This window comes from Rhagoletis pomonella, unplaced genomic scaffold (assembly GCF_013731165.1).
Source record: "Rhagoletis pomonella isolate Grant_MI unplaced genomic scaffold, Rhpom_1.0 Rhpom_scaffold_00024, whole genome shotgun sequence".
Lineage (NCBI taxonomy): Eukaryota > Metazoa > Arthropoda > Insecta > Diptera > Tephritidae > Rhagoletis > Rhagoletis pomonella.
In genome coordinates, this window is record NW_023458578.1 from 76,231 (window position 1) to 88,782 (window position 12,552).

The 12,552-nt window shown below is 42.9% G+C and overlaps 2 protein-coding genes across 2 annotated transcripts; both read right to left on the minus strand.

The window, feature by feature from the left end:
• Positions 1-2,349: 2,349 nt before the first annotated feature.
• LOC118749626 lies at positions 2,350-4,495 on the minus strand. The gene is made up of 2 exons (XM_036484428.1): positions 2,498-4,495; positions 2,350-2,438 (listed from the first exon to the last, which is right to left on the minus strand). The coding sequence occupies exon 1, from the start codon at positions 4,102-4,104 to the stop codon at positions 2,638-2,640; it is 1,467 nt and encodes a 488-aa protein (XP_036340321.1). The 5' UTR covers positions 4,105-4,495; the 3' UTR covers positions 2,350-2,438; positions 2,498-2,637.
• Positions 4,496-10,087: 5,592 nt separating this feature from the next.
• Positions 10,088-12,339, minus strand: LOC118749628. The gene is made up of 2 exons (XM_036484429.1): positions 10,186-12,339; positions 10,088-10,129 (listed from the first exon to the last, which is right to left on the minus strand). Exons 1-2 carry the CDS (start codon positions 12,337-12,339, stop codon positions 10,088-10,090), a joined length of 2,196 nt encoding a protein of 731 aa, XP_036340322.1.
• Positions 12,340-12,552: the final 213 nt, after the last annotated feature.

A 12,552-nucleotide genomic window follows, 5' to 3' on the forward strand; every position in this document is an offset into this window, starting at 1 on the left:
CTATTGAAGATTGGTTTGGGAGCGGAGTAGTCGACTTCTTGGTTGTAACTACCCAGAGTGTGAAGTATGGAAGCGTGACCAAACCGCCGATCCTTCCATAGCACCATACTTCTTAGTTTGAGCGCTGAGTCGGCGGCCGCGTATTTTCCCACCAGGTTTATTGCGGGTAAATTGGTAATCACCTCCAGCGCCTTATTTGGGGTGGTCCTTAAGGCACCCGAAATGCATAGAAACGCTGTTCTTTGGACCTTACTCAATAGTTTTAGGTAACTTGCCTTTTGAGTTGCTGGCCACCATACAAGTATTCCATATAAGAGTATTGGCCTGACCACCGAGGTGTATAGCCAGTGTGTAATACGAGGTGTTAACCCCCACTTGATTCCGACCGCTTTTTTGCATGTGTATAATGCAACGTTGGCCTTCCTTACTCTTTCCTCTATATTAGGTTTCCACGTTAGTTTCCTGTCTAATATGAGTCCTAGATACTTAACATTCTCCTTCAAGGATATCTCCACACCCAAAAAGATTAGCGGGGAGACCATGGGAGGCCTGTGTTTCCTTGTGAAGAGAATTGCTTCGGTTTTCTCGGGGTTTACTCCGAGTCCCCTACTCTCTGTCCAGTTCCTAAGCGTGGCCATGTTAGAGCGCAGAATCTCCATTAGGGTATTTGGGTATTTGCCTTTGACGGCAATTGCCAGATCGTCAGCATATGCTGTGACATGGCAACCCCCCCTCTCTAGTGCCACCAGCAGAGAGTTCACCGCCAGATTCCAGAGAAGAGGGGAGAGAACCCCTCCCTGGGGAGTGCCTCTACAGACCTTTCTGCTTATTGTGGTGTTGCCGAGCTTAGCGGTTACCGTCCTGCTGACAAGTATAGACTCGATCAGCACCGCCACATTCTGGTCAACTCCAAGCTCTTCTAAGGCACCCGTTATGGCGCTTGCGTTAATATTGTTGAAGGCGCCTTCTATGTCTACAAAGGCAACCAGAGCGTACTCTTTGTCGAATAAACTTTTTTCCACCAACCCAACGAGCGAGTGCAAGGCGGTTTCCGTGGATTTGCCTTTCGTATAGGCATGCTGCGCTGGGGAGAGCCTACTTGTTGGTATCACGCCCCGTACATAATCATCCACTATCCTCTCTAAAATTTTGAGAAGGAAAGACGTAAGACTGATGGGTCTGAAGTCCTTAGGGTTGGTATGAGAGGACCTGCCCGCCTTGGGTATAAATGAGACTTTTGTCTCTCTCCAGCCTAGCGGGATGTAGCCCATGTTAAGACAGCTTCTTATAATAACCACAATGAACGGAGAGATAGTACCCCGTGATTGCTGTAGCTCTACCGGGTGTATTCCATCAAGTCCCGGTGACTTGTAAGGACCAAAAGTCTTAATAGCCCATTCAATTTTTTCGTTTGTAATCAGTCGGTTTCCCAGATCAGATAGCCCCCCTTCATTCTGGGGGTCATTAGGTTCCACCGGCTTATTTCCAGGGAAGTGTGTGTCCAGGAGGAGACCTAAAGATTCCTCGCTCGTCGTAGTCCATGAGTTCCCTTGACCCTTGAGATAGCCAAGGTTGCATGGCGACTTTGCAAGAATTCTTCTTAATCTGGCCGCTTCCGTGGTTTCCTCAATTCCCTTGCAGTAACTTTGCCAGGATTTACGTTTCGCATTTCTAACTGCTTTTTTGTATACTTTCAGATCAGCCTTGTAGGCTTCCCAGTCCTCTGCTGCTCTCGTGGCTTTGGCCTTGTTGAACATTGACCTATTAGATTCACGTAACAAGGATAATTGTTTCGACCACCAAGGTGGTTTGCTTTTTCCCCTGTATCGAACAACCGGGCACCCGGCTGACAAAGAACTATTCATGGCTTTAGTAACCTGATTAACCAACCCCTCCAGCTCCACCTGCGTGGCGGGGTCTCGGGGAGGTATCTTTGGCAGTAAAGTCCTTAATTTATTATTGTAAACCCCCCAGTCGGTATTTCTAACATTTCTGAACTCCCTTACTTGGGGGGTCTTAAGATCTATTTCGAATTCAATATAACGATGGTCAGAATACGATTTTTCCTTCAGTACTCTCCATCTCTTGATTTTATGGGCAAACATGTCTGAAGCCAGGGTTATGTCCAAAACTTCCTCTCTACTCTTTGTTAAGAAGGTCGGCTCTGAGCCTAAATTCAAGACACTAAGTTTGTTCCCTAGAATGAAGTCTAGTAACGACTCACCTCTAGCATTCGTGTCCGTACTCCCCCACATCAAGTTGTGGGCATTAGCGTCGCAGGAGGCAACCAGTGGTTTGTTCTTGAAGGCTGCTTCCTCGGCCAAGGTCCGAAACCCGTCTGGTGGCACGTCCTTGTCATGGGCCATGTAGGCAGAGGCTACCCAAAAGCTGGTTTTGTCCAGCTCAATGCTTGCCACTACCAGATCGCCGTCACTAAGCTGTGGGAGCAGGAAGATGTTTAAGTTGTTCCTTGCTAATATGCAAGCTCGAGTCTTACCTGCATTTTGTGCGGCAATAAGCTTAAAGCCCTTCATCCCAAGTCCGCAGATTTTATTGCCGTGTATCCACGGTTCCTGGATGAGGGCAACGTCGAGTCCACCGGCAGCCAGGCGGACGTCAAGGTTCGCAGACGCGAGTTTAGAGTGGTGGAGGTTGATCTGGATCAGCTTCATCAGAATCTGTCCGTTTTACCTCCACCATCGTGACATCCACGTCCGCCTCTTCGATCTCCTCACCCTCGGTGTCATCGGCGAGGAGGTCTTCTTCATAAAATAATGGCCCCAATCCGGATAGCCTCTCCGAGTCAGATGAGCATTGGCTGCTGGGCAACCCTTCTTCACCACCGCTGCGCAGGCCGGACTTGTCGCTCTCCTCACTAAGGTCCAAGCTCGGCTCGTCGCTGCGGTAGATTCGAATGGTTGCGTCATTGAACCCGAATCTCACCGTCCAATCCTTTTGCGCCAGTGGGGCTAGCGATTCGGCGTTGAGGATCAGCAACACCTGCCTTCTATTCTCTACTGGCTCCTCTATCTTCCCTACCCTCCAATTATGACTTGGCAGGTCCTTATTACAGGATCTGAAGATCCGCTCAATTCTTTCAGGCTCGGCGGGTCTGGCCGGAATCCAAACTCGAGCCCTCGGTCTGCTAGGAATGTCTTCCTTGTTGACGGCCTCGAGCTTGGCTCCCGGCCAAACTTCACCTACCTTACTAACGGCCAACCTATAGAGCTGGGCTGACCTATGGTCCTCGCAGGCGATGAGTTTAGCTCTACCCTGATACCATCCGGAATCATGGCAGAGAGGAGGAGGTCCAGGATTTTCGTCTAGGACTTGGAGGTAGATTTCGGCAATCGCTTCCTCCACCAACCTCCACTTCTCTTTGGGGATAGTCCCTTCCCCCTCCCCTCTGTCGATGATTGCCAGTACCTCACCGCCTCCCTTCACTACGTCCCTGAAAGTGGGGTATTTATGGCCACCTGTTCTTGGTCTTTTGGTGACCCCACCCCCTGCCTGTTCAGCAGACCGCTGCCTTTTTGGAGCAGCGCCTGCCGGTCTTCCCAAGCTGGCTACTACTCCCCTCGCCCACTCCAGTGACCTAACCTGCTCCTCCGTGAGCTGCTCTGTCGGCAGGTCCCCGATCTTGTTCACGACCCTCATGGCCGCCTTTTTGTCATAATAGGCCTGCTTCGAGGGGCGGACATGTTTAGCCGACCCCCCCAGGCCTGTGTTTGCAACTTTCCTCGAGCTGCTCGGAATGTCGGCGGCATCCTGCCGGGTTATTTTCGAAGCAGGTGCCGTACCCCGCCCTTGGGTTGAGGTGTGTGTGGATTGGGGTCTGACTTCCCTAGGCGGAGCTGACGCTGCAGCTCCAGCCATGAATCGGTTGGAGACCGGTTTGCCCAAGCCTCCACTCCCCCCTCTGCCTCCTATGGTACTCGTACCAGGACCAGCCCTACCGCTTAAGCCCCCTCTACCTCCTGTCACTGGCGGTCCGATAAATGCCCTGCTCGAGGCTGTAGCATTAATTGGAGCCACCCCTGTCGGTTTTTTTGGAGGGCCGTCCTCCTTGTTGTGTTGTTTTTTTTTGTAGTAAATTGCGCTCATAATTTTGGTCCCACGAGTGTCGGACAATGGAGGTCCGCCCGCACAGAGGTCCGTGTGCGCAGGTAAGGCTTGATAGAACCGGAGGTCGCCAGGTATCCGGAGCACTCCGTTCGAGACTGGGCTATTTGTTAATCTGGGTCCCCAGCCAGGCTGAACATCAGCACGGGTCGTCTAACACCTTGTTCCAACCCAGAGCTTTTTTAGAGAGGTTTGCTCCTCCATTACCTCCATAGGCCACGATCAAAAACCATTTCCATATAACTTAGCTATTGAGGAGCTTAAGCACATAGCACTGATTTCTGATCTTAGCTGGACACCATTCTGACATCGTACAGAACCTAAATTGTAGTGGCCATTACCAGTCGGCACCCTCGTGGAGGGTTCAGCCGGAGGATTTACGCCGACCAGCGTGACCTCTAAGAAAACTTTTTTTTCAAAATAAAAATATATGTGTCTCTTTTTTATGACAACTAACAATATTTTGAGGTAGCGTTTATGAATTTCCAAAAAAAAATTTTTTTGAAGCACTCTAATATCCAGCCCTGGTATATAATTCAGATGAACGCAGTTTTTCGTACATAAGGGTATGATAGCAAGCAAAAACTTTCTCTGAGCTAAAATGCTTTAGTTTCTGTAATTTAATAGGCATAACTTCTTAACTATTGTGGTGATTTCTATAATATAGAATTTAATGAAACTTACCAGTGAATACATAATAAGAAATTCGAATGGGTGTTTAGAACTTATTGTTATAAGTAACATATTAAATAAAAACGCATATTTACTTTACTTTACTTTTCACTTTTTTCAGAATTTACTTTTCCAAAAAACTTTTGAAAGTTTTAATTTGCCACTAATAATTTTATAGCTTAAGTTGTTGTTTTTAACAACTTATTTGTTGGTTAATTACTGAAAATAGTTTTACAAACCAGAAATAATACATTTATAAAAATTAAAGTACAAACGTAGATTTAAAAAGCTGTATAAACCCAAAAGTTTTATGAAAATTTCACATTATACAACAGTTTAAATCTACGTTTTTTTTAGAAATAGGGCCGTAAACATTTCCTTACATCGTCAATTTCCATATTCCATTTTTACTCTTTCAATTTCGCTGACCAGAGCAAACGATATCAACTAGTAGTAAGCTCAGTTAGTCTAGACTTAACTTAAATTAACGTAAGAAATTATCAATGATTACTCAACACGTCCACTTAAGCCAGAAGCGTAAATATTTGGTTTCTGCATTTTCTTTTTCAGCTGTTTAACAGTTCGCCGCCTAAAATGCCGCATTAAAAAAATTCATGCAAACAAATTTGTTTGCGTTTATTTATTTTTAAGAAATACAAAAACAAGAGTCTGGAACCTGATTTTCTCACCGCTCTTAATTTCCGTAAGGCGGTAACTTAAGAACCTAAAACGTACAGCTCCTCAAGTTTCTTACGGTAAGTTAAGTTATAACTAACCGCCAACACAGCTTCTCATATAATAGGTAAGCCAAAATATTAAGTTAAGTTAAGTTACGGAAATTAAGTCTGGACTAACTGAGCTTTTAAAGCTCAGACTTTATTTCCGTAACTTAAGTTAACTTAATATTTTGGTCAACCTGTTATATGAGAAACTGTGTTAGCGGTTATTTAAAACTTAACTTACTGTAAGCAACTTAAAAACCTGTAGATTTTAGATTCTCAAGTTACGGCCTTACAGAAATTGAGAGTGGTTAAAGAATCAGGCCGGCCAGATTTTCGCTTATGTAATTCTCAAAAATAAATGACCGCAAAGAGCTGAAAGAGAAAATACAAACACAAAATATTCTCGCTTCTGGCTTAAGTTGACGTGTTGCTTAATCATTGTTGATTTCTTACGGTAAGTTAAATTAAGTTAAGTCTAGACTAACTGAGCTTTAACAATGTGTTGTGAGTAGAGTATAATGCAAAGAGTACTTATTGAACGTAATGCGGCAATTATACTTGTGCTGGCTTTTGGTACACATACTTCTTCTTCCTTGCATTCACTACATGCTCAACTGTAGCTGCCGCAAACAGCTGTTATCGATACTGACTGACACCAGCGCCTACCTCAATATCCGGAAAATGGTTCTCTGCCTTTCCTTTGGCGACCGTCGGTGTATAAAGAGCGACCAAAATTTCAACTTAAATCTTTAAATAATAAAATATAATGGTGAAAGATCGGAGGCATGCTAATCGTGACATATCGGGCAAATCGACTAAAATCCCGTAGAACTAACAGGCTAACCTAATATTCGCGGCTTACGTTTTGGTACGCATGCCATCAAATTTGTTTTTTTGCGTCACCCGAAATTGGCTTGCGTGCATTTGCATTTGATTTCATTGCGCGAAACGTCAAACCAAAATGTCACGCAGAACAAAAATTGGAAATTGAGTTAGCTTCATACGCACGCCGTTCAATTTCGGTTGGTCCCATACAAGCTGCATGTGCATGAGAAATTTTTGACAATAAATTGGCGGCGTGCGTGATTATTAGGTTAGCCTGTAATAATGTTAATCGAGCGCTATAAATTAAAGTAATTTCGGGCATAATCGAGCTTTTGGAGTTCCCTGGTGCCTTAAGAGACTCAACTTGAGCCAGCAGCCACGTGGAAACACGAGCAGGATTAGAAGTGTTCGTATACTGTCGTGTGTTCATACTTTTCCCGAGGACAATAGGTTCTTAGGGACCTAATAAGATCCCTTATCTACCACCTGTTTAAAAACTACGCGCCTTTCATTCAAGCCGCGTTTAGCCAGAATCTAGCTAAATCCGTCAGAACCTATTCAACTTTGTATTCAGCCGACAATAATCCAGGCTGGTCTCTATCCCAACACATAACCCAGCTTAAGAGTTCGAGAAAGCTCCGGGCGAGTCCAGTATGGCTTAGGGAAAATATTTAAATTGATTTATTTTGCTTAAAACTATAGTACTTCTACTTGCATATTAATTTGTAATTAATTGAACTTGATATAAAGGTGTTAGAAAAGCGATATAATCTACTTATGTCGAATTAAAGTAAAAAAAATTGTATATGCCAGGAATTATCGCCAAAATCCCATTAGTTTAAGTTTAAGATCGGCTAACTTAGGACTAAGATGAATCTAAAGTGTTATCTGAATAATGGAATTCTAAAATACGTGTTATTCGGTTTAAGGGCTCACTGAAGTGTGCAGAGTCAAGCTGGTGTCTGCTTGGAGCAAGCGGCTCGCTACATAAACGTGTATCTGATTGCGACACCACCACCGTCCAACCCCTTCCAGTGAAGAAGCGAAACAATGCCTCGGCTGAGACGCCGACTACCGCCGAACCAGCCTTCTAAGCATAGGTTACAAGGCCTTATCGAGTCTATTGTGTGAAAGAAAGAAAAGCCCACCGTCAATGAACTGATTGGGCCTTATCAGTGTGGCTTTAGACCTGGCAAATCCACCATAGACCAGGTATTCACAAAACGCCAAATCTTGGAAAAGACCCGCGAGAAAGGGATCGACACTCACCACCTATTTGTCGACTTTAAAGCCGCTATCGACATTAATAAAAGGAGTTGCCTATACGCCGCTATGTCTCAATTTGGCATTCCCTCAAAACTCATACGGCTGTGTAAAATGACGTTGAGCAATACCACCATCTCCGTCAGAATTGGAAAAGACCACACCGAGCCGTTCGCCACCAAACGGGGTTTCAGACAGGGCGACTCCCTTTTATGTGACTTCTTTAATCTGATGTTGGAGAAGATAATACGAGCTGCAGAATTGAACCGCTCAGAAACAATTTACTACAAGAGCATGCAATTGCCGTCTTATGCCAATGACATCGACATAATCGGTAGCAAATACCGCGAAGTCTTTTCTGCCTTTTCCAAGTTGGATAAGGAAGCAAAGCGAATAGGTCATCAAACAAACAGTCAGCATTTTCGCGCCTTGGTACCCACGGCACTGTTGACAGTAACAATTTCGAGAAAGTAGAGAATTTCGTTTGCTTGGGAACCAGCATTAACACCGATAATAATGTCTTGCTAACAAGTGCTACTTTGGATTGAGTAGGCAATTCAGGCGTCCTCTCACGACGTACGAAAACCACACTCTATAAGTCACTCATCATGCCCGTGCTGGTATATGGAGCAGAAGCATGGACAATGACAACATCCGATGAGGCGGCTCTTGGGGTATTCGAGAGAAAGATTTAGCGGAAGATTTACGGGCCGTTACGCGTTGGCGACGGCGAGTACCACAGGCGATGGAACGATGAGCTGTATGAGCTTTACAAGGACATGGACTTAATGCAGCGAATTAAAATACAGCGGCTCCGCTGGCTTGGCCATGTCGTTCGAATGGATACCGACGCTTCAGCTCTGAAAGTATTCAACTCGAAACCCGCTGGTGGTAGTAGAGGAAGGGGGAGGCCCCCACTGCGATGGAAAGATCAGGTTGAGGAGGACTTGGCTTCACTTGGCATTTGCAATTGGCGTCAGTTGGCACAAAAGAGAAACGAGTGGCGTGCTTTGCTGAACTCGGCCAAAATCGCTTAGGCGGGTACAGCGCCAAATAAAAAGAAGAAAATACGTGTTTTTCAATCAACATATGTATATTAGGATGCCCATCGAAATGCTTTTTTCGGAAATTTCAAGGCCCTACTCCCTAATTTTATTGGTTTTTATCAGAAATATTATTTCTTATTTTTATAGATTTTTTTAAGGTCATTTAGAAGTTGTAGGGCTAGGTAAATTAAAAAAGGACCCATATCTCTCTAAATTTTTTATAGTTTGACCACCGATCATTTCTACAATTTCAAAATATGAAGTACTATCTAAAACTAAATCTATTTTCAAATAAACTGATACCTCATTTATTCCAATCGCATAAAAATGTTCGAATTTAGCCGACTTTTGTTAAATACGGCCTTGAATTTATATATGTACCGGAATTTCAGATTTTTTTAGCAGTTTGGCTAAGGAGTGCGTCAATATTTATTCAAAATTGATATAGATAATCGGTCTTTAAAATAAATTGGGTTTTGAAGAAATTTTAGGAAAATGGATGTGGCACCGCCCACTTATATGATATATGCGTATCTCAAAAACAACTCGACCGATCTCAATTAAATTTGGTAAATACATTGCGCTTAGGCTTCGTAAGCGCTATACTGAAAGTTTTTGAAATCGAACTAAAACCACGGGCTCCACAAACGTAACGGCAATTTCAAAGAACTTCAAGCTAGCTATATTTTTTAAGAGGAGTAAGTTTTGTCCGTTTTCAAAATTATTCAAGGCGGGACTTAAGAAGGCTAAGCAGTAAAAGTGTAAACAAAATTTGTTCGAGATCGGTCGCGTAGTTTTTGAGATACGTATATATCATATAAGTGGGCAACCCCAATTTTCCTAAAATTTCTTGAAAAACAACTTTTTTGCTAACGAGCGATTGTATATATCAATTTTGAATAAATACTGCTGAGCTCCTAACGCATCTAAATTCAAGGTGGTATTTAACAAAAGTCGCCTAAATTCGAAAATTTGTATGCGATTGCAATAAATGAGGTATCCGTTTATTCGAAAATAGATTTAGTTTTAGATAGTACTAGCAAACCCGGCGAACTCCGTTTCACCACCAGATGGCTTCGTTTCTTGTAACATTTCGTTTGGGGATTAAAAGATGAAGAAAAATATATTTGAAAAGGAAAAATTTTATTTCATTTCACAACAGTAATGTATTCATTTCGATTACAAAAATGAAGTGTAATTTAGTTGAACTTCTCTAAGTAAAAAATCTGAATCGAAGCGTTATACGTGTCCGCAAATTATCTGTTTCATTGAAGTGCTCTTTGGTAAACCACATTTTTTGTTTTTTGGTCTGTCGTTAACACAAACAAAGCGGATGGTTTCCCAACTCGTGAACACGCAACGTATAGCTGCCCATATGAAAAACAATGATTTTCTAAATTTATCCCGCAAACACTAAGCGATTGGCCTTGCGACTTGTTAATTGCCATTGCGAATGCAAGGCGAACCGGAAATTGCAATCTTTTGAAGTCAAACGGAAGATCAGTCGGAATCATTGGTATTCGAGGAATACATACATTTTCACCTGCGTACTTTCCGTTAATAATGGTTGCCTCAATCAAATTCGGCATAAGTTTTTTCACCGCAAGTCGAGTACCGTTGCAAAGTCGCGGTGGATTCAAATTACGCAATATCATAATAACTGAACCAACTTTGAGTTGCAAGTTATGTGGTGGAAATCCTGGTAACTCCAGAGAGTTCAAAAACTCTGTTGGATAATTTACAACATCGTCGGAATTTGTTATGGAATCAACGGATTTATATGTCACCAAATCGCCATCGATTTTTGATTGAATGGTGAAATTCAGTGCGTGTACATCATTATTCTTTGCGGCGAGAATTGCTCGTTGACTTAACCACGCATAATTCTGATAATTCTCACTAATGTTTGGGAAAACATTTTCAATAAGAGCTAATTGAGAGTCTACAAATCGGCAAAAGTCGTTGGTAAGAGTAATTAATCCAGTTGTCGCATCAACTGGAACTTTTCCATTTCCAACAGCTAACAATTGTTTGGAAAATTCTGCAGCACTTTGATCATTTTGAAGTGGAACTCTCATATTAGTAGTTAGCGATAATGCTTTTACGTTATTCCACAAAGGTGATGCCTTCAGGCAAGAATTCAATTCATCTGCAGGCGTTCCACGGGGAATTACTGGCAACGTCTGCCTAAAATCGCCTGCCAACAATATCATCAAGCCGCCAAATATGTTGTTATTTCGCCGAAGATCCTTCAGTGTGAAGTTAAGTGCTTCAAGTGATTTCTTATGTGCCATTGTGCACTCATCCCAAACAATGAGCTTGCATTGCACCAACAATTTTCCCATTGCACTGGATCGGGAAATATTGCATATTGGAGTATCAATTGTGTTTAAATTGAGTGGCAACTTAAGCGCAGAATGCGCAGTACGACCGCCATCTAGACGAGTCGCCGCAATTCCAGATGAAGCTAATGCCAAAGCTATGTCACACCTTGATCGAATAGTTGCCAAAATCAATGAAATGACAAATGTTTTCCCTGTTCCTCCAGGTGCGTCCAGGAAGAATAGACCACCAGTATTATTGTCCACCGCTTGCATTAATGTATCGTAAACTTGTTTTTGCTGTTCATTCAGCAAAGGCACATTATTTCGAACGAATTCCTGCAATGTATCAACATTATATTGCAGCTCTCGATTTAATTCTTGGTTGAATGCATCATGCATCGATCGATTTGGCGCAATCATACCTACTTCAATCAGTAGCTTGTTTGCAATAGTCAAGCATTGATCCTCAATCACAATCAATCCTTCATTGTATATTTCATCGGTTATTTCCATGTCGGGATTATTCGTTTGAATGCGCAAGTGATGCAAAATATCTTCACATATGTCGTCTTTGTATTTGTTCCATAACTTAATTGGTTGTGAAGGGAAACATGTGGTGATGATAATTGCGAACAGCGTTCGTATTTGGTACGCATTTGATGAAACAACTGAATCCGCAAGCGTTAAATCCCAATGAGAATCGTTCTCCAGCAAACCCGATAGTTGACATGCTTCTCGATATGTTTGGCATTGGTGGCCATTCACAGTTTTCAAATGCGCAAATGATTTTGGTCCACGTACATTTACCAACAGCAGTCGTAAATAAAAACATGCATCATTTCTAGGATAAACAGTATACATGCGACCTAGCGCATCAGTGGAAAACACCTGTGGCCAATCTGGAACTGGGGTTCCTTGTTTGCGACGTTGGAATATCTTTGTTGATTGATTCCAAGTGTAATACTTGGGCATTTCAACGTACAGCAGCGTCGCTGCGAATGGATCTGCTTCACACATTGCAAAGAAGCTAGTCAATGTTGTCGATGGTGGTCTCTCAGCTCGTTGTGCCGCATTAGCCTCAGTGAAGTAAACTCTTTGTCCATTTTCCAAATGGATTGCTAAATGTACGACTGTGGGATATCTTTCATGAATTTGAAATGACAATAATCGCCACAGTGCTTCATTAGTACTGACGTATCTGCCCATTTGGAAGTTGCTGATTTCGTCATTCGCATTTTCCGACGCAATACCAAACACAGCCATGTCGCTGCCTTTTGTGACGTACTTGCACAAATATTTAACTGATTTGGCCCGTGATAGCAGCGGGCAATATGGTACAATGAAGTCATTTCCGATCTCAATCATTTGATTTTGAACTTTAACTTTGATAGTTCGACCATTATCTTCTTTTGAACGTCGACGATAAACTGGATATCCATCGTTCCCTGTGACTGTTTCAGCAGCTAACGGTCGCGGATATCGTTTTGTGCACTTTCCACCAGCCATGCAAGGCGATAATGGATTTGGTCTGTATCTCGAGACCCTAGTCACCCAGCTATATGAAAAGTGCTCAATCTT

Coding starts and splice junctions, on each gene's coding strand:
- LOC118749626 (XM_036484428.1), bottom strand. CDS start 4,104: ATGAGCGCAATTTACTACAAAAAAAAACAACACAACAAGGAGGACGGC.
- LOC118749628 (XM_036484429.1), bottom strand. CDS start 12,339: ATGATTGAGATCGGAAATGACTTCATTGTACCATATTGCCCGCTGCTA. Junction 10,130..10,185: donor GAAAGTACGCAGGTGAAAAT/GTATGTATTCCT, acceptor TGACTTCAAAAG/ATTGCAATTTCCGGTTCGCC.